This window comes from Harpia harpyja, chromosome 9, assembly GCF_026419915.1.
Source record: "Harpia harpyja isolate bHarHar1 chromosome 9, bHarHar1 primary haplotype, whole genome shotgun sequence".
Classification (NCBI taxonomy): Eukaryota; Metazoa; Chordata; class Aves; order Accipitriformes; family Accipitridae; genus Harpia; species Harpia harpyja.
Window position 1 is genome coordinate 26,490,243 of NC_068948.1, and position 20,444 is coordinate 26,510,686.

At 56.0% G+C, this 20,444-nt stretch overlaps 2 protein-coding genes across 2 annotated transcripts; both read left to right on the forward strand.

Moving 5' to 3' along the window:
- The first annotated feature begins 376 nt into the window (after positions 1–376).
- On the forward strand, positions 377–2,781 carry LOC128146532 (uncharacterized). The gene is made up of 5 exons (XM_052797962.1): positions 377–580; positions 940–1,291; positions 1,603–1,884; positions 1,964–2,086; positions 2,283–2,781. The coding sequence occupies exons 1-5, from the start codon at positions 377–379 to the stop codon at positions 2,609–2,611; spliced, it is 1,290 nt and encodes a 429-aa protein (XP_052653922.1). The 3' UTR covers positions 2,612–2,781.
- Positions 2,782–4,016: 1,235 nt separating this feature from the next.
- Positions 4,017–15,991, forward strand: ETV3 (ETS variant transcription factor 3). The gene is made up of 5 exons (XM_052796321.1): positions 4,017–4,193; positions 5,597–5,659; positions 6,658–6,895; positions 9,119–9,234; positions 11,843–15,991. Exons 2-5 carry the CDS (start codon positions 5,614–5,616, stop codon positions 13,024–13,026), a joined length of 1,584 nt encoding a protein of 527 aa, XP_052652281.1. The 5' UTR covers positions 4,017–4,193; positions 5,597–5,613; the 3' UTR covers positions 13,027–15,991.
- Positions 15,992–20,444: the final 4,453 nt, after the last annotated feature.

A 20,444-nucleotide genomic window follows, 5' to 3' on the forward strand; every position in this document is an offset into this window, starting at 1 on the left:
GCACCCGACGTGGTGGTACCCAAATGAATCCCCCCACTCTGCTCCCAGGGGAGCGCATGCCCTGAACTGGGGGGTGGGGGTGTCCACGGCCATGCTCGCATGATGGGGTGATGAAGCCCCCAACGCTGCGCTGGTGCTTGCGGTTTGCAGCTATGCTGGCTGCGTGGTGCCCTTCACCTCACCTTCCTCTCTGAAAACCAAAGCAGTGGAGGGAGAGGTCAGAGCTGGCCCCAAAGCACGCAAGAGGTGAGCAACCGGCGAGTTGGGGTGCAGAATGAGCCCTGCAGTGTGGGGACATGGCTGGCTGGCTGTCTTTCCCCTGTCCGGGGGTGGCTGCATCGACATCTCGCAGCATTCAACATCTTGGAGTCGCATCATGCGGCATGGGCAGCTCTGCTGCTGGGAGCATCTCACTGTCACCCCAGGAATAGAGGGGCTGCGCCCCCCCAAAAGCTCAGCGCTGAGCTGCCCCACAGCCCTGGACGGAGGGTCCCTGTCCCCACTGGGACCCATGGGCACGTTTCCCAAAGGTTTAACCTCAAATGTGCCCTGGTTTGAGCCCCGCTTGGGTGCAGGCATGGTGGGGAGAGCATCCCCGTCCTCTCTGTGAAGCCCTGGCTGGTCCCTATCATGGGGATGACCCATGCACAGTGTGGGGTGACACTGGGACAACACAAGATGATACTGGGAAGGCACCACGAGCACCCAGCATCCCCCCTGGCCCAAGGGGATGCCCAGCCCTGTGCGTGGTACCCAGCCACCGGGGATGCTGGCAGGAGAGGTGATGGGTGTAGGATTAAATGAATCATCTCAGGCGGGCACCACACTCATGACTAAGGCACCAGTGGGCAGGCGCCCACAGGTACCTCAGGTGGGGGCTGTGGGCAGGAACAGGGGGTCTGCTGGGGGTCCCCATCCTCCACACTATCCCTGTCCCAGCCAGGCACTGCAGCTGCCCAGCCCCAGCAGGTGAACGGCGTCCTAGGGGGGTCCGTGCTGCTCTCCCTGGCTCTGTCCCCCAACAAGACAGTGAAGGAGATCGAGTGGAGCTTTTCAGTTGGTGCCGGTGCTACCATTCAAGTGGCAGAGTTTGGCCCCGGTGGCTTCAAGCACCCCGGCCCCAAGGACCAGTTCAAGGACCGGCTGGAGATGTTCAACAAGACAGCGCTGAAGATCGGGGCCCTGGAGCAGGGCGACAGTGGGGTCTACGGGGCTTGGATTAAACTGCACCCGGCAGTGGTGGAGAATCAGTCCTTCAACCTCTCTGTCTATGGTGAGCAGCTGCAAAGCAGCAGGTGGTAGAGTTGGGTTTACAGCCCCAGCGGGACCAGCCTGCGGGAGAGGCAATAAAACCCTTCTACGCCCAGAGTTATCAGCGCCCGGGAAAGGGGAAGAGAAATTGCTTTTGCTGCTGAGCATCTGTCATGGGAATTTTCCTGGGTTTATGACTAACCACAATCCACCCCCACCTGCACTTCCCCTTCCCGCATCCCCCCCGCTGCCCCTCCGGCCCAGCTCGCTCTCCCTGGGGGATCAAGGGTGTCCCGGGGTGTCCCTGGGCAGGCTGGGTCCCATGACAGGTTTTGTTTACACCTTAAACAGGGCCGGTGCCAGTGCCGGGGATCCGGCACCGGCTGCTCTCCCTCACCACCCAAGGGTGCAATGTCACCCTGCGGTGCTGGGTGCCGGCTGGCAGTGATGCTGAAGCCGTCTGGCAGCTCGGCAGCTCCCCCAGGACGCCGTGGGGACAGCTCTGTGAAGACAGCCAGACGCTGTGCCTGGCCGTGCCTGCCAGCACCTTCAACTCCAGCTACACCTGTGTGGCCCGAAATCCCATCCAGGAGAAGAACACCTCCATCCGCCTGGATGCCCTGTGCCAGCAGGGTAAACACCCACCCCACCACCCCGGCACCCACTGCCACCCAACCAGCGGGGTCCTGGCACCCACCACGGCTTGTTGCAGCAGGGACGCCTGACTGGTGGAGGTGGCATATGTGCCTGGGGCCGCTGGCCATGGGCGTGGGAGCCCTGCTCAGCGTCGTCTGGCTGCAGAGGAAGAAGAGGAGGAAGAAAGCAGCCGAAGGAGGTGGGTGCTGCTGGGTCAAGGCTGTGTCCTCGCAGCCGGGATTGCCTGGCAAACAGAGCTGGGAAAGAGGGAACCAGGTTTTTTCCTTTGTTGTGGCTCTGCCTGCCTGCCCTGCCTGGACCAGGATGGCTCCATCACCTCCTTCCCCACATCCCAGCTCCCCTCAGCTCACTCCCACCTGCTCCTCTCTCCATAGCTGCCCTCGCCTCCCCCTCCAGCGAGGATGCTCTGCTGGAGCCATTTTACGCCGAGACCCAAAGGAGAACCCCCCCTGAGACGCATGAGTGGGTGAGGCTGGGGGGCCGGGGCCAAATTTGGCTCCTGGCCAGTTGCACAGTGATGCTGGGGCCGAATTCGGCTCATGCTGGGGCCAGGCTCCAGCTTTCAGCCCTTCCCTCCAGGTTGAGGGTCCCTCCATGTCCCCGAAGTCCCCTGAGCTGGGGGCTGCAGCCCCCTTCCTCAAGCCCCATCCCCCTGGAAGCGGCTCCTGGCTCCTGGGGTAGACGGGGAGGTGCCGCGAGGTGACATTGAAGGGCACTTTCCAGGGCCACCATGTCCCCGGGGGGCTCGTCCCCAGCCAGGGAGCGGCTGTGACCATCCCCCTGCCAAAAGGTGGGTGGCTCAGTGGGGGTTTCCTCCCTGTTTTCTGGCCCCAAGCAGCGAGAGCACCCCACCACCATCTACAGCTAGCTGCAGGCAGGCACGGGCAGCTGAGCCGAGATGGTCGCCTTGCCCGCCGCGGCCTGTGAGTGCCGCCGGCATCTCGTCCATGCCGGCACCGGGGGGGGGGGCTCCATCCTCATCCCACCAGCCGCGGAGGGACCCGGCTCTGTCCCAGCAGTGATTGTCCCCACTTTGTCCCCAAGCAGGACAGCTGGAGCAGCAGGACGGGACCCACTGAGCCCCCATGACACTGGGCAGGAGCGGCTGCCGCACGAAGCCATGGGCTGACAGACACTCGTGTACCCCCCCCCCCGCCTCCTCCATGTTCCCCCACCTCTGCTGTGGGAGCAGAGCAGGACTCGGGGCAGGGGGTTGGGGGGGGTGGCAAGCAGCAGCCCTGGGGGCTGCCACATCCCCTTTCCCCAAACCCAAGAACAGCCCGGCAGGGATGGGGGTGTGGGACAGGCTGGAGAGGGGGGGCCAACCCCCACCCCCACCCCTTGGCTCATGTGTGACTCCAATAAAGGTGGGTGAAGGTGAGGTGTGGGTGGATTTATGGGGGCCAAAGTCCCCCCTGGGGTACCCAGAGGTGTGGGGGCTCTGCAGCGTGGTGGGGGGCTCTGGGTGATGGGGGGCCCAGCACCCATAGGGGGGCAGGGAATAGCACCCCATGTCTCTGTGCAGCAGGTCAGGGGTGGGTCACAGGGTGCCCTCTCCTAGAGTGTGGGGCCACCCCAGCTGCCCGCACCCCAGGGCCGGATCCTGCACAAGCAGGTCCCCCGATAAAGCCTCATCCCCGTAGGGCCTGGTCCCCATAGGGCCGAATCCTGCATGGCTGGATCCCTACACAGCTGTGTCCCAACACAGTCATACACCTGCACAGCTGGATCCTCATACAGTCACACCCCTGCACAGCTGGATCCCAGTAAAGTAGGATGTCTTCACAGCTGGATCCCCATGCAGCGGCATCCCTGCACGACTGGATCCCAGCAAGGTGGGACCCCTGCACAGCTGGACCCCCATATACCAAGACCCCGGCACAGCTGGATCCCTGTAAATTGGGACCCCTGCACAGCTGGGTCCCCGCATACCAGGACCTCTGCACAGCTGGATGCCGGCCCAGCCGGGCCCTTCGCTTTCCGCCCTCCTTTGTCCCCAGCCGCCACCCGTCGCAGGGGCGGGGGAGGCGGGGGCCGTGCGCCCGCGCCCGCCCGCCCCGCCCCCTAGCCGGAAGCGGAAGCGCGTGGGAGCGTGCCCGGAAGTGTGTGGGCGGTGGCGGCGGTTCCGGTTCCGGCGGCCGTGCGGGGGAGGCAGCGGCGGCGGCGGCAGCAGCGAGGCAAGCGGCGCGTACCCCGCATCGGCACCGCGGCCCGGGCGCGCTCCGCCGCCCCACCGCACCCGCTTCAACCCGCTGGACCCGGCCCGGCCCGCGCCGCCCCCGCAGGTGGGTCCCGGGACCGAGCGGGGCCGAGTACGCCGCTACCGCCGCCTCCCGGCCTCCGGTGGGGCCGCTTCGTACGCGCGGGCCCGGGGGCTCGGTTGCTGGCGAGAAGGGGGCCGAGGGCGCCGGTTACCGGAGGCGGGGGGGTAGGGGGGGGAGGAGGGACGACGATACGGGGACGTGGGTGCCCCGGGGAACCGGGCAGCCCTCGGTGAGGCGGAGGCCGCGGCGGGCCCGGCTGCCGGAGGCCTTTGGCGGCGATGCGGGGGGTGAAGGCGGAGGGTAAATGGGGGGCCCCCGGTTACCGGGAGGCGCTCGGCGGGAGGGGCTGCGGGAACGGTGTACGGTTATGGGGAGCCGTAACGGGGGACCCTCCCGGTAACCGATCGCCTCGGTACGTAGGAGGTCGATGGGGGCGAACGGTTCCCGACGGCTGGGGGCGGGGGGGAAATGGCCCCGGTAACCGGGAGGGCCCGGACGGCGGAAGGGTCCTGGGGAGAGGGGGGGCGTTAGGGGAGCCGGCGGCGGCCCGGGCCCTTCCCGGAGCTCCCCGGCCTGGGGGGGATGGAGGGGGGCGGCGGTGCCGGTGCTGCCCCGCCCAGGGCAGGGGAGGGAGCGGCTCGGCGGGCGGGCAGGCCGGGGCAGGCCGGCGGGGGGGGGGGGTGGCGGCTGTAACGGGAGCCCGGCAGCCCGGGCCCGGCCGCCGCGGCGGCGCCTGCTCTCCTCCTGGCAGCCATTTACATACTTTGAACATTTCAAAGCAGGAAAGCCTAGCGGGGCCGGTTCCTCCCGGGGGCTCGGCTGGCTGCCGGGTCTTTGGGGGGGCTCCCCCCCTGCCCCAGAACCGGCGGCTGTCGCTGCTGTTGCACACCAGAGCCCCTTTTACCTTTTGGGGGGACACCCACCCTACATCCCCCCCCCCAACGCTTGATTTCCGAGGCGCTGGCAGGTACAGCTTTGAGCTGAGCTGAGCCCACCTAAAGCGATTGGAATCAGATGTGCTGTATCCGAAGGGGATCAGGAGCCGGGATTTTATTCCCGCCCCTCCCCTCTTTTTCCCTCGCTGGTACATCTGGGCGAGCTCAGCAGCTTGTGTATTTTGGCAGTGGAGCCCGTCTAGTAACAGAAGACAAACTGTGTTTGGCTTGTTTTGTCTGTCTGACAGCCTCGCCATGCCACCACATTTCGTTCATGGGCTTTAACGGCAAGGCAGGAGGGAGGCAGGGATTAAATACCAGTTTTTGGGAAAGACGGACAGGGATGATTATGGTCAGGGAGAGCCCGGGCAGCGTCTCTGGGCACGGGCAGGGTTACGGCTCAAGGTGGCCTCTCCAGAGAAATTCCAAGTGCCGCCTGTGATGATGGCGTGTCGATGTCGCTGATGCCGATTTCCTTCTGTTTCGCAGTCAGCAGGAGGGAGAAAATGAAAGCAGGCTGCAGCATTGTGGATAAGCCAGAAGGAGGAGGAGGTAAGGAAGTCTAAAGGCTGAGTTGTTCAGCTGTTACAAATTCTTTTCCCAGGATAAAGGAGCTCAGGCAGGATTAATTCCACCTCTCCCAAAAGCTTTCGTATGTGGGCAAAAGCCGCATGTGAGTGTGGATCGATCAGACATCTGCATGATGGGCTGTCAGCGAATTTTTAAGAGTGCTGGGTTTAACATGCAAATAAATCTTCCCGGAGATGTTTTATTTGTAAGGATTTGGGATCTCTAAGGTGGATCTCCTCTGGTCTGGTACAGCTCGTGCCTGGTTTTGTCTCCCATCGCAGCCTGCAATAGTGGTGTGGGTGGCATTGGAGCATGATGCGACTTCTTCCACGCTGCCGGAGCCTGAAATTGTGGCCATGATGATTTGGGGGGAAAAAAAACAAAAAAAAAACACAACAGAAAAAAAAAAACCCTCGCGTTAGTAGTTGTGCTGGGAAACTATTCTGAGAAAGCTGAACTTGGCAGTCACTCAGAAACATCTGCCGGCGCAGTTGAAGCTGGAGCAGGCTGCCATGATCTGAAATCAGGGGGAGCTGGAGTCGCTGAGAGCTATCCGCCCTCACCCCCTCCTCGACATCAGCGCACCAAATGCTCAAATCCGGATTATTTGCCTTATTTCAGCCACCTGGAGTCCAAATTGTAGCGATGTCTAAAGCTTTTGGGCTCCTTTCCACTGCTGCTCATGCTTATGTCCCTTTCAGTCTTACCATTTTTTTGGTGCTGTTCGGGCATGCTCCAAGGCAAGGGGGCTAAAAGGAGGACGAAAATGAGCAGCTAGAGTAGGAGAGCCGGGTTTCTCTGCTTCCACATTGAATATTTAATAGAATTACAGCCCCCAGCAATGCTCTGTGGTCTTGCTCTGGAGAAAACACAATAAATACACAGTAGAGCTTGGCAGTGGTGAGCTCCTGTTGCTGTCTGAATGACTTTTTCTTTTTTTTGGTTGGGTTTGTTTTTTTTTTTTCCTGGCCTTTCCCAAGGTTATCATTTCCCAGAGTGGGCTTACAAGACTGAGTCCAGCCCCGGCTCCCGGCAAATCCAGTTATGGCATTTCATCCTGGAGCTGCTGCAGAAGGAGGAGTTTCGCCATGTCATCGCCTGGCAGCAAGGCGAGTACGGAGAGTTTGTCATCAAGGACCCTGACGAAGTGGCCAGGCTGTGGGGCAGAAGAAAATGCAAACCCCAGATGAACTACGACAAGCTGAGCCGGGCTCTCAGGTGAGCAGGAGTTTCCTTGGAGGTCAGGGGCTTCTAACGAGCTCTCCCTTCATCCTTCCCTGCCTTATTTGGGTGACTGTAGGTATTCAGTCCCTGGTTTGGTGGCACCCAGACTTCTGGGAGGTTTGTGTGAAATTCTGAGTTCTGGGATGCCAGATTGCTTTGGTAGGTCTGACTGTACTTGGGTGTGACTGGGGAGGGAGTCCCTGGTTCACCGTGCCGTGTTCTGCATCACAGTGTAAATTTGCACCTTTAGTTCAGGTTGTTATTATCAGGATGGCTTCCTTCCGGGGAGCTTTTCTGTCTCTTTTCTCAGCTTCCATAGCCGCTGCTGGCTTGAGCAATGAAGGTGTGGGAGGAAACCAGAGGTGTTACTCTATTATCACACCGTCAAGGGTACCGTTTCAGAGAAAGCAACTCCACTTCTAACATAATTTGTACTTGCCTCTTTACTGCTAAATCTGTACGAGGCAGAGGTTCGGTGCCAGTCCCAAGGCGAGGGCTTGGACTGGGTGTTTCCCGAGCCCTGATGACATGAATTTGGGTGTCCTTAAGGACACCCTTTGGCCACCAGTGTCCCCTTGCGTGAGACAGGGGCTGAGCGTTCCTCACTTTGCACTTTGTAACTCCAAAGCCTCCAGTACAACTTTGCCCTCTATTTTGACCCTTCCATAGGTGTTGGTTGGGTTTTTTTTCTGGTTATCACTGTGTATTTTGAAGTCAGTGGAAAACTAGTATGACCCTCTGAAGTATTTCAGCATTTCAAGCCTGTCACCTGCAGGAGTGGCTGGGTTCCTAACAGGTTCTGGCATTATCAGTCTGTAACGTGGACTTCGTTGCCTTACGCCCTCTGATACCTCCTGGGTGGAGCTGACAAAGACAAACAAGGCAGCAAACACAAGAGTCTCGTACTGGAACAGGAAGGAAACAATAAAGTGAATGGCACTGAGGCTGTAATTGGTGGATGGGAGTGGAAAATAGCCTCCACCTGCCAATACTGATCACGTCTTGGCATCTTGATGCTGAGTGTGACAGAAGGGCAACAGCACTGCAGGTATCAGCAGTCACTTCGGCTCGGGACCTGTGGCTCCTTCCCCCTTCCTGCTCGGAGCTGGCCCTGCTTTATTTGGTGCGCGCTGTGGCAACAGGCAGCATGTCTTAATCCACCTCTATGTACAGAGAATGGTGGCGATGATCTGCATGTAACACCTTTGTTTGTATACCAGTCTTAGGAGGCTGAGGACAAACAGTGGTGGTGTAAGTGGGGAGGAGGCTGTGGTGGGGATTATACCTGCTGTCTCTGTGGCCAAGTTCTTCTGCCTTCATTTAGTGCTGGGAAGGTGAGGAAGGGAGGCTGGCCAGCGGTCAGGGCTGGCTCCAAACGCCTGCCCTCCGCAGCCCTGATCAATGCTGCCTGCAAAGGTGAGGGAGTGTTTCTAGTCCGAAGCTGCGAATGGGTGAACAGAAGGGAAGCAACTTGCTCACTGGCATGAGAGCAGCAGAAACCAGCTCTCCCGATTTCCAGCCTGATGCCTTGTACGCTGTTACAAATACCCAGGGCCTTGAAGGTTGCAGAAATAAAAAACAAGTCTGAGGCTATCTCGGTAATTTGGTCCCTCTTGCTCAGCTCCGTCGTTGCACTGAGTTTTGCTCTGCCCCAGCCCAGGTACACGTTCCCCTCTTTCAGGTTCAGTCTTAGCACAGGTTCACCTGAATTTTCCCCTCCTGTTCTGGGTCCTGTAACGTTCCCCCAGCAGTCACAGCCCATGTGGAGCGACCATGCATGTTTCACTGGCTGCAGGGCACTTGGCGCAGATGGGATTAGGGAGGTAATGCCAGCGCCATGTGGGATGCTTGTACGAGACCCCTCCAGCCCATGGCACTGGTCCCAGTTTGGACAGGGGTGAGAACAGCATGTACAGGCTTGGCCTGTTCAGCTTTCGCTTCCTTTCAGGATCTCACCTTTTCCCAGATGTCCTAAGGAACATAATGGCCTGTAAAATGGTTTGAAACCTACTGCTAAAGAATGTGTTGTAAAAGGAGTGGGTGTCATTTGGAAACTTCCCGATTGACTAATATTTTCTTGTATTAATAACATAAATTCTCTGGGCAACTTTGTTTTTGTAGATACATCGTAGGTGGATGTTGATGGCGCTAAAAGAAACGAGAGCTTTAAACGGATCACCACATGTTTTGATTGATCTCTTTCACTTTTATTAACAGATACTATTACAACAAGAGGATTCTCCACAAGACAAAAGGCAAAAGGTTTACCTACAAGTTCAACTTCAACAAGCTGGTGATGCCTAACTACCCGTTCATTAACATTCGGCCTAATGGTGAGTGCAGGTTCGGGGCTGCTTCTTTTAACTGTCCCTGCTCCTGGCATGTGGAACAGGGCCGGGACCAACCCCACAGCCTCTGCAGATCCCCTATCAGTCATCTCCTACACTTGAAAGACTGCTGGGGCAATCAGTGCTGCTGTGGTGAGAATGTCTGGACGTTGATAAAGCCTTATCTGGAGTGCTCTTTCCCTCGGGTTTGTCACAGACGCATCTGTGGTTGTCTTCAGGGGAGACTGGAGACATCTTGGTTTCCTATTTGAGCTTGCTTGTTGGACTGTCTTTATGGGTGCCGCAGATTTGCTTTGCTTTGCTGTCGGGCGGCGGGTGTCCTTGGGATAAGAGGGTTTTAGTTCTGTTGCAGGGACCTTGCCTCACTCACATGCTTGTAACGTAATTTTATGGTGCCATATAAATGTGACCCTTCTTGACAAGGAGCTTAGAGGTGCATGGTGAGGCATGCATGTGAGCACTATCAGAAAGTTCGCAGCTTAACAGCAGTTTGCTCTCCTCCCTGCTTCTGCAAAGGCCCCTTGTTTGCTTCGGTTCTGGTCCTTTTAAATCAAAAGGAACTTTTCTTGACCAACTTCTGTCTAGAGTTCAGAGGAACGTGATAGCAAGCGCAGAGGAGTTTCCAGAGAAGAGTAGTAACTCATCTGAGTTTGACTAAAATCACAGGTATTTCTCGATTCTCCCTGTGGCAGAACAGTATGCTGACGTTCAGGATAACGAAAAAGAGTTTGGGAATGGAGCATAATTGTTCCCTTCTCGTTCTGAAAGGCCTTTGAGTCTCTTGCCAGGAGCAGTAGCAGGAGTTCACTCTGGGTTTGTCCCAGAGTCAGCAGTACTGCTGTGGTTTCTCTGGAAGAGGGTCCTTTGTTCGCTAGATACTTTTTGGTGGAGTTAAGTCCCCCCATAGCTAGATTTCTACAGCTGGGGCGATTGCCTCCATAACTGCACAGCCACCACGCGACCAGGGAAATTAGTGGCCATCGAGTCCATCAAAAAAAAACCCCAGCCCTTCTGGAAGTCATTACAGTGAGGCCCGAGACTGCAAACTCTCCACAGCACAGAAGGCGCGAACGCAGAGGCGCCTGAACCGGCCTTTCTCACAGCACTGTGCGCTTAGTTCTCACCTTGTGAAGAGTGCCCCAGGGGAAGCCTTGAAGATTCATCTAGCAGGGAGAGAGCAGGGGAAAGTGGGGATTGAATGTTGACTCTGAAACCCCGGCGGCTGAGAAGAACAGGTTACATGTGGGCAAGAGTATTTCTCATCAGTGCTCGTGTAGCCTGTGCCGACATACGGCGGTGACTGCTCATTCATAGAATCATAGAATCATTTCGGTTGGAAAAGACCTTCGAGATCATCAAGTCCAACCATTAACCATGCCCCCTAAACCATGCCCTGGTTGGCAGTTGAAGCGACCTGCATCCCTCCCCGCCCCAGGGGAGTCCCAGCTGGTCATGAGCACAAATGCGATTTCAAGGCATTGTCTTCTAAGCAAACAGTAACCCCAAAACAAGGCTGGGAGAATAGAAATATTCATAAAGGCGTTCTGCTTCACCTGTGTGGGACACACTGCCTTTATGGCAGTGAGGAGAAGGAAGTGTATTCTCCAGGAGTCCTTAGCCAAAGCATGGGGGTGTAAGATGTAGTATGAAGCTGCGCTGCAAATCTATAATTACTTGCAGCAACGAGTCTGGGCAGTTCCAGCTCAATATTGCTCACTGCTGTTCCTTTTCCCTGTTTGCAGCCACTCCCTCCTATCTCTGGGGCATGCATTTAAAAAAAGAAGTTTGGAGAACTGGAATGCACTTGTCTAATTACAACCTGTTTTCTTTCCTTCTGGCTGGGGTGGGGGTTGGGATATCAAACCTGTTTGGGGCACTGGAATCAGGTTTCTTCTCTCAACTCTCGCTTGTGCAGTTTTGAAGGGAAGGGAGAATCAACGGGTGCGTTGTGGAGGTGAGAAAGCAGGTGGAAGAATTTGCCTCAATATGGCTCGTTATGGCACGAGTAAGTTGTAGACAGGCGGCTTCATAGGAACGGCGGTGGAAGAGGAGCCAGCGAGAGCTGGCAGCGTTGCTGGCAGAAACATTGGAGAAAAGATGTCTTCCCAGAAAAGCACAAATCAGTGACTTTCAGTCAGCCCTGAGAGCTTGAGGTTTACCAGCAGCGCTTCTGCCGGTGGCATTCGAGCACGATTGCTTAACCTAACGCACCGTCGCCGAGACGTTTTCTGGTTAAACCAGAGTGGGGAGGTCAGGGGAGGGCGTCTGAAAGTGGAAGTTATTTCGGTGGCACTGGAGGTTCATGAAACCTCAGCCAGGGTGGAGAGAGGAGAATATTCATCCCCAGCAGTGGCAAGGTTTTGAGGTGGGCAGAGGAGACTGGAGCTATGCAGGGGAAGGGAGCAGATGGGAGAGGCACCTCCCATCTAATCGCCTGCTGTATTGTTGATAGCGCATGGTATTTTTGTGTTACTCTTCCAAACGCCTGCGGGTGCAGGCCAAAAAGCAGCTCTTTACCTGTGATTTAACTCCCTCAGCAGCTGCGCTCTTAACTCTCTCCCGTACTCTTTCTCTTTTCCCCTCCCTGTCCCAGGTGTTGTGCCACAGAGCGCTCCTCCTGTCCCCACAGCTTCATCCCGCTTCCATTTCCCACCACTGGACAGCCACTCTCCCACCGAAGATGCCCAGCCTGGTCGGTTCTCCGGTGGGTCCCTGGTCCCATCCAACCCAGAAGTGTTGGGTGACAGCGGCGAGAGGAAGCCGGACATGCCGGAGCTGGAGGATGGCTCCTCGGATTGGCGCCGTGGTGTGGATCTTATGGCCTCACGCAACGCCGTGGGCACTGGTAGCATCAACCACCAGAAGCGCAAGCCCGATATTATGCTCCCTCTCTTCACCAGGCCCGGGATCTACCCGGATCCTCACAGCCCCTTTGCCGTGTCCCCTCTGCCAGGGCGTGGAGGGGTCCTAAACGTCCCAATCTCTCCTGCATTGTCCCTGACTCCCACCCTTTTCTCCTACAGCCCCTCTCCGGGCCTCAGCCCCTTCACAGGTAGCAGCTGCTTCTCTTTTAACCCCGAGGAAATGAAACACTACCTGCATTCGCAAGCTTGCTCCGTCTTCAACTACCACCTGAGTCCACGGACTTTCCCCCGCTATCCGCTCATGGTGCCGCCACTACAGTGCCAAATGCCCCTTGAGGAGCAGCCCCAGTTCCCCATCAAGCTACAGCCTCCACCTGTGGGGCGCAAAAACAGAGAGAGACTGGAAAGTGCTGAGGAGCCGGTGGCCCCCCAGCTAGCTGCTCCTCCTCCCAGGGTCAAGGTTGAGCCCATGATGGACAAGGAGGCAGAGTCCGAAGAGCCACTGGCGAAAGGAAAAGACAAAAGTGAGAGAGAGGAAGGCTCTGGCATGGCAGCCAGCCTGGAAGAGGAGAAAGGGCCTGTGTTTGTCAGACCAGCTGCCCCGTCGTGGCACCCAGCCCCACTGGCACCCACCCAAGCCAGCTTCTCAGCTGAAGAATCCCAGGAGCAAGGGGAGAGCAGCGGGGAGAAGTCATCCCGAGAGTCTGCCGGAGAATCGGGGGCTCAGGAGAAGAGAGAGGATGCCCTGATGCCTCCGAAGCTGCGTCTCAAGCGCCGCTGGAACGGTGACCGGCAGGCAGATGTCCCCGAGGAGCACCAGAATGGCCGAGTCCACTGGAACGGGGCACTGGGCAGCCCACACCTCACAGCAGGTCCCAAGGCCGTGACGGCCACAGCTGCCTCCGACACCTAAGCCCGGGGGAGCTTTGCAGTCCGTCTGTGCTGAAAACATCTGTGTATTTATGTAGCAAGGTTGCAGAGCGTGGGGGGCGGGCGGGGGGCTGGGGCTAGCCTGGTTTGGTAATTCTAGAAACTAGGGGGTTTGTGTTCTTTGTTTTCATTGTTGAATTGCAGGTGAGACGCGGTTGTCTTGCTCCGATTAGGAGAGGCGAGGGAAGCCGGCCGCCCTTGTGCGTGAGCTTCAGGCCTTGCACGAACTCCAGCGGGGTTGAGGCCTCCACCGGGACGGAGGAACTCCAGACACGGTCTATTTTATATACACTCTAGCATTTATAGAAGCAGGAATCTCCGAATTCATCTAGTTCCCTTTTTTTTATATATATATGGAGCCTGGTGCGATGGTGGGAGAGGATTTCCTGCCTGTTCGAGACGTGCCGTGTGTCAGCCTCGGAAGCCGCCTGTATTTTGCGGGGAGGGTGTGCTGGGGGACAGGCTGAGGGAATATTGCACTGTCTGTGGAGTGGAGAAGGTTGCAGAAAGACAACTTGGAAAGTCACTGGCGCGCCAGCAAGGTGGGACGCTGCTGGAGAGAGGGAGCCGCGTTCCCAGCGAGCGGATCTCGGTAGCGCTTCAGGATATGTTAGTCGTCCTTTTCGCCTTTCTGAAATACTGCAGAAGCCATGAGCAAAAGATTTAAAAAAAAAAAAAAAAAAAAAAATCTTTCAGGGAAGGGAGTGGGGTGGGAAAAAAAAAATAACCTAATGCCTTTAATATACGCATTAAAATGTAACCTAGGTTTTGTTTTTTTTTTTTTTCCTAATTGTATGGGTGGAGTTGGGAGTGATTGGAAGATTAACACTGAAATGATTGTGGTGAGTTCATAGAGAAGGAATGACAGGAGCTTTGTTAAAACTTACTTCCTTTGTTTGGTTCCCCTATCACTTTGACTCATGCCTTAACTACGTGTACACTTTATGCGAGCAGGGTCTATTGACAGGAGCAGCCTGCGCCAGAGCCGGATGCACTTGGCCGAGGTTGGGTTTCGCGGAGATTTTGAATTTTGCCTGATGACGGAGAAGTGATGGAGAGTGTGGTGGTTGCGGGAGCGAAGGATAGTGGAGGGGCAGCTGTGCCTGCCAGGCTCTGTCTCCGCAGGCTGGGTCAAGGCGGGGTTCGCCATGTAAATCTCGCTGTATTTTTGCTATAAATCTGCTATTTCCCTACGCAGCTGCGTTTCTTGTTAGGCTGATGAACTTAGGCTCCGGGTTACACTGAGGAACACGCTTGTCTCCCGCTGTGTCGGGACGAATCCCTAACGATTCCTTGAAAGGAGCTTGGAAACAACCCATCTCCACGGGGATAAGAGCTGTATCCAGAGAGCGGCTGATTATTCACACGGTCGTAGGCGAGAGGCGTGCGCGGGCAGATTTTTCCAGTCGAGGACTCGGTAACTGTTGGAGGAGGACAGGGAGCATGTGTGAGCACAAGATTATTTGCAGACATTGTTAGATGGGGCTGGTTGGGCCCTGCCGAAAGAAGATTCCGTGCGTGGTACCCAAAGAGGTCCCGGGGAGGGGGGGGATGCAGGAGCCGTAATCCGCTTACCTGGGTGAGCTCGGCTCCGGACCCCCAGCACCTGAATTTACCTCCACGGCCAGAGCCGAGTGTGGAGGAAAGGGGGAAGGAACCCCTCAATCCGGTCCCGGAGAGGGGATCGAGTGAACTCAGGAATTAGAAACACGAGGCCTTTTCCATCAGTAATGCATATCGTCACCCTTCCTCACGCCCAAGTGCCGGAGCCCGTGGGTGCCTCTCCCGTTTGAGGAGGGGGCTGGTGGGGCAGGGAGCCACCCTTCTTGCCCTTAATTTAAGGCAAAAAAACCAACAAAAAACAGAAAAGTTGAACTGTTGTTTGGCTTTAAAAGTTTGTAATTGGTTTTGGGGGGCTGGGGAGGGGAGGGAGGGGGTGTTGTCTTCATAGCCATTGCACTGCAAACCGGGAGCTCCGCGTTCAGGGATAAAGGACTCAGGTTCTCAGGACAACGGACCAGTGACCGGCTGCGGGTGATGGGCTCCGCTTTGGAAAGGAGGGGGGGTTAAGGGGTGGGCCGGGGGCGGCCAGCCAGCCCCCCCTTCCCCGCTCCCTCCACACTAGCAGCGTCACCCACGTCCCTGCCGGCTCAGGGGGTCACCTCGGTGCAAGGTGGGGGCTCCTCCCGACCAGACTTCACATTGCCTAGCAGCAGCCTCGGAGGAGGGCGCTTATAAATACATTTTAAATAATAAATGAAAAAAATATATATATATTCCGATGTGCCAAAATATTTAAACTTGTAAAGTTTAAATGGTTGAAATCTCAACGTCCACCTGTATTAATTAATCAAGAGCATGTTAATGTTTAAACCATTTTTGCTTTGTTTAGTCATAGAGAATCTGTAGGAAAGAGACTTTAATCGGACAACCAGCAGTAAGCCAAGATATTTGGGGGGAAAAAAAAAAAAAGATCAAGATGGGGCAGGGAGGATTAGCCACACATCTCCCTGCAGTGGTGAGCGAGCTTGGCAGAACTTAACGAGCTGTAGAGCCAAGACGACCCCCGGGCTGGGGCCACCGTGCCCGTCCCCTCCTCAAAATGCCAGGGAGGAGGAGGAGGAAGAGCCCCTCTCCAGAAGCATTAACTTTGGCGGCCGATCACATCGCCATGATCGCCTGTAGGAGGTTCCACCTGTTGCTTGGTTGTCCCTTGCTTTTATTTATTCCATAATTATGTTTTTGTTTTTAAAGTAACTTTTTTTTCATGGGGTTTTTTTTTTTTCCTCTTTTTGTCTTATGGATCCTGGTGGGTTTAAAAAAAATGAATTTCTTCTTTTGGTTTGAAATAATCGTAATCAGATTGTTTAAAAAAAGTTCGATTTTTTAGAGTGCTTTTAAGGAGAAAGTATTTACCAATAGAAAGTTGGTTTTTTGGTTGTTTTTTTTTTTTTTAAAGAAAAACAAATCACTTTTTCTGAGGCATGTTCTTTGACTTTACTAGAATTGATTCAGCAGGGATTAGTGTGGATGCATACACGTATGGCGGGGACATGGTTAGCTTGAGCTGTCTGTCCACGGAGAGCAGGATTGAACGTGTGTGTATATGTACATAACAATGTAAAGTAGTCTTTAAATACTCCATTGTGCAGTGCCTTTAGACGTTCCACTTTCTATAAAGTCTTCAAAAAAAAAAGTTTGCATATATATATTATATATATATGATGTAATGTTATAGAAATATATGTATAATATACATATTTTTTCCAGGGGTATCTGATAGCTCTGTATTTTGTTATGGAAGTTGAAAGAAAAAAAAAAAATATTTTACCTCAAATTAAAACGTTAAATAAACCTTTTAAATAAGCATTTCTGCTGGTAGCTCAGTTCTTGGTGGGTTTCGCTCTGGGACTAGGGAGCCGGTGGTGCCGCTTTGACCAGCATCTCTCCAAGCTTTTCCTAGAGCCCATGTCACGTCCGGATCCCAGGTCGCATCCGGAACAAGATGCTCTTGGCTCGATTTTGGAAAGGAGCATCCCCTGTGACCTGCTGCTCTGCCCTGCAACCCCCTGCGCTCCCATCCCTGCCGCCGCCAGGGTTTTCCCAAAGGTAATTGCCGTCCCGTCCGCCTCTGGTGATCCTGATTTCCCATGTCCCCGTCCCCCGGGGGTGGCTCTGCAAGGGGATGGATGGACAGACAGAGCTTTGCCGACAGGTGCAGGTTTGGGAAGACTTGAAGTGCCGCTGAGCGGGATGGGGGGGATGCAGGGCTGGGCTTGTAAAGTTGTGTTTAAACTAAATTCAACTAAAACTTGCTTAAATTCCAGCCCTGAGACCAGTGCGGCTTTCCACCTTGGCCAGGCCCGCTGCCAACGGTGCCTTTTTTTATAGGGTTTCTCCAGTGGAAAGGGGCTGGGATGGAGGGCCTGGGGACGTGCTGGCATGGGGGACCCTGCTCAGGCTGGGAAGGCAGCTCAGAGCTTTTTTTTTATTTCCTTTTTCATTTTATTTCTGAGCACAGAAAGGGATCTGTGTCAGGAGGGGATTAGCGGATGGAGCTGGCTCTCAGCCTTGTGCTTACACCGTGGGGCTCTGCTCCATGGCCATCACCTTTCCAGGCCTTTATTATTATTATTAATTCTCTTGCAAATGGTGGTGGGACATCTGGGGCAGTGACACCAGGCACAGGGCAGCTTGACCCCCCACCATCCCCCCAGCACCCTCTTGTTCATGCCACGCTTTTGGAGGGACAGAGCTGCCCGGCAAGAGGTTTCCACTCCCTTCCTTGGACAAACAATCTAATAAGAAGTATTTTTAATTAAACGCCCATTAATTCCAAGGACACACGCACTAGGGTCCTGACAACCGGCTAATCCTGATGGTGGATGTTTTTTTTTTATTTATCAGTTGGGTGTGAATTCAAGACCTTGGTTTTGCTGTTGCTGGTGGCTGGGCCAAGTGAGGTGGCTTCAGTGGGGCATTCCCAGGCCAATTCTTGGGGGGATTTGAGACATTTTCAGAAAAAACAGGTCCTGTTTGGAAGTTAGCAAAATGGTCATTGCAAAAAAAAAAAAAAAAAAAATTCCCATTGCACAATGAGGCAGCAAGTGCAGGAGCCGGAGGAGTTGTGTCCTCTAGCCCAGAGGATGCTGCTGGCCCCTGTGCAGGATCAGGCCCCTCCCAGGGAGCAAGTGGCCAGGAAAATAAGGGGAAAAACTGCACTTTTGCAGATGCTTTTCCAGCTTCTTGATTAAAAGGGAAAACTGCAAATCCGGTTCCCATTTCATGAGGAAGATGAGCACCCTTCCAGCCCTGCTGAGGATTCCTCTGGGGCGGAATGTTGTCTGCTTTCCAGGATAAAATAAGGGAGATTTGAGCCCAAACTGGAAAACCAAAGCTTTATCTTTAGAAATTTCCAGCAAAAATCCAAGCGGGAATTTTCCAAAGTGGCCTCAGCAGCTCGTGCCGGCAGCTGATGGCAAAGCTGATTAAGAGCCTGCCTGCGCTTCGGAGCCAGGGCTGCGCTCCCAGCCAGGTGCTCCCCCTCCTTCCCAAACACCGGCACGGCCAAGAGCCGAGTTCAAAGCCTCGCGTTGGGGGAGCAATGTGGGGGCTGGGAAAGCTGCCCCCCACCAATGCTGTTCCTCCTTCCATTGCTCACTTTTCACTCCCTGAGCTAGAGCCGCGTTGGCTTGCGGGATGGGGGTGATACTGCAGCCCCTCGTGGTTCAGGTTTTTTTCGGGGGGGTGGGGGGCAGCCTGTGATTCAGGACTCCTCGTCCTCATCCCAGCCCCAGGAGCAAGTGCTTGGGGGGAGGATGCGGGGTGTGAAGCAGGACATGGGTTGCGTCTCCCTCTCTGCCTCCTCTTCATCTCCCTCCCCTCCTTCACCCCCCTTTTCCCCCTTCCTCCTCACCTGCTGGGGCCGGGGGGTCTGCCAGTATTGATCTGTGCTGTTCCTCCATTTCACCCACATTGATCAGGTACTTGCTTTATCTCTTATTTGGCCACCGCGTTATCTGCTCTCGCTCTGGCTCCCGGCTGGCCCCCCCAGTTCCCCAGGGAGGGGTGAAAAACCATGCTGGGGTTTCATCTGTTCCTCCCAGCATCGGGCCTCGCATCACCCAAGCAAAGACCCCATGGTTATGCCAAGCCGATGGCATCTGCCATAACCTAATGGGAGCAGAGTCTGGCCTCCCTGGAGGAGCTGGCAGCCGGCTCCTGCCCCTCTGTCCATGCCCACGGCCATATTCCACCTGCTCCATCCTGAAACAGGGTTTGGGGCAAGGCAATCTGCACACCCCTGCCCCGTGTCCTCACGGGGACGGCAGGACAGGCGTCCCCACTGCATCTGTTGGCTCCCAGGTCTGGTGTGCTGACGCAGTCAGTGCCAGCAGCCAGCACCGCTGCCAGGTGCTGCTGCTCCAGCCCCGCAGGGCATCAATCAGAGCCCTGGAAAAGAAAAAAACAGGTTTAAGAAACAACCCCGCAGGGTTTTCCCTTCTCCCTCAGAGGCACAAGAGCCCCAACGAGGTCTGGGGCAGGGCAGGGACGGGGTCCCCTGTCCCCAACTCATTCCGCATCACCCCAGGACCACCGCTGTCCCCATGCTCTTGCTTGCAGGCAGTGAAGATGAAATGGGAATGGGGGGGACGAGGCTCTACAGGTTGCCAGAGGGGAGCTGGACCGGCACAGACAGCCCAGGAGCTGCTCCCTGACCCAGCACCACAGCATCACGCCATGGCCGAGCATCTCCCCGATGCCGGAGCATCATGCTACCAGGGTCATGCTAGGCTGGATAACACGGCACTGGGCAGGGGGGGTGGGAAATCTTTCCGGGACTTTCCAAAGCCTTTTTGGGGAGGAATGCCCGGCTCGGGGTGGGGGGATGCTCGTGTGCAGCTGGGCATGTGGGAGGTCCCCCCACCCCGCTCCCTAAGGGTAGCGAGCCTGCAGACCCACTGGGAATTTCCCCACACCCTCTCCACCCCATGCTCACAAGTCCCCCGGGTCTCTTCTTGGCATCCCCCCACACCCCCCCAGATTTATCCCGGGCGGGGGGGTCTCTGCTCCCCGCAGGGATCTGGTCAGGAGCACCTCCCAGGTCGGCGGGAGCCTGCTGCTGTTGGAACCACCCAAATTCACAGGTGCAATAAAACCCCAAAGCTCTTTCATCCAGTCCCAGCCTCCTCTTAATGGCAATTAAAACCACCTCCAGCCCCATTCCTGCCTGGGGTGCTGTTAATCCTCTCTTGGCACCCGAAAGGCGCCTCTGAGAGGCTGAGAGCACTGCTCCCGCCTGGCCAGGAGGAGGGATGAGCTGTGTCATCCCAGCTCTGCGAAGCCCCAGGGCCTCATCCTGCCTGGCATGTGGGTTTTGCACGACGTCAGCTGCAGCCAAAAAGGGGCCTGGAGGCAGCCATGGTCTGGGGGGCTTGTGCTGGGGGGCGGCAGGCAGGTGCTGGAGGGGGCCGGGGCACACAAAAACGTGAGCAAAATGGGTTTATTACCGGGAGTCTGTTGGTGCAATTGCTATCGATCGGCAGCTGTCACCTTCCATCCCCGCTAATGGGACCTGAAGAGGCTTTGGGATTGGGAGCGGGGCGTGCGCCCATGTGCCAGCCTCATCCTGCTCCCGGCATGGTCCCCCAGCACCCCTTGCCCTGGCTCCTGCCTCCTTTCTCCCTTTTCCTTTCCTCCGCTTGCTCTTTTACCATTTTCTGTGATTCTGCCTTCCCTCCTCTCTCCCCATCTCTCGTTCACCACGTCCCCTCGCTCTTCATCTCCCCCTCTCGTCCCATCCCTTGTCCTCATCTCGGATGAGCAGTCCCCCACCCTCAGATGAGCCCCCTCTGCTTGTCCCCTCCCTCCTCCTTCCCTTTTCATCCTCTTTCCCCTTTT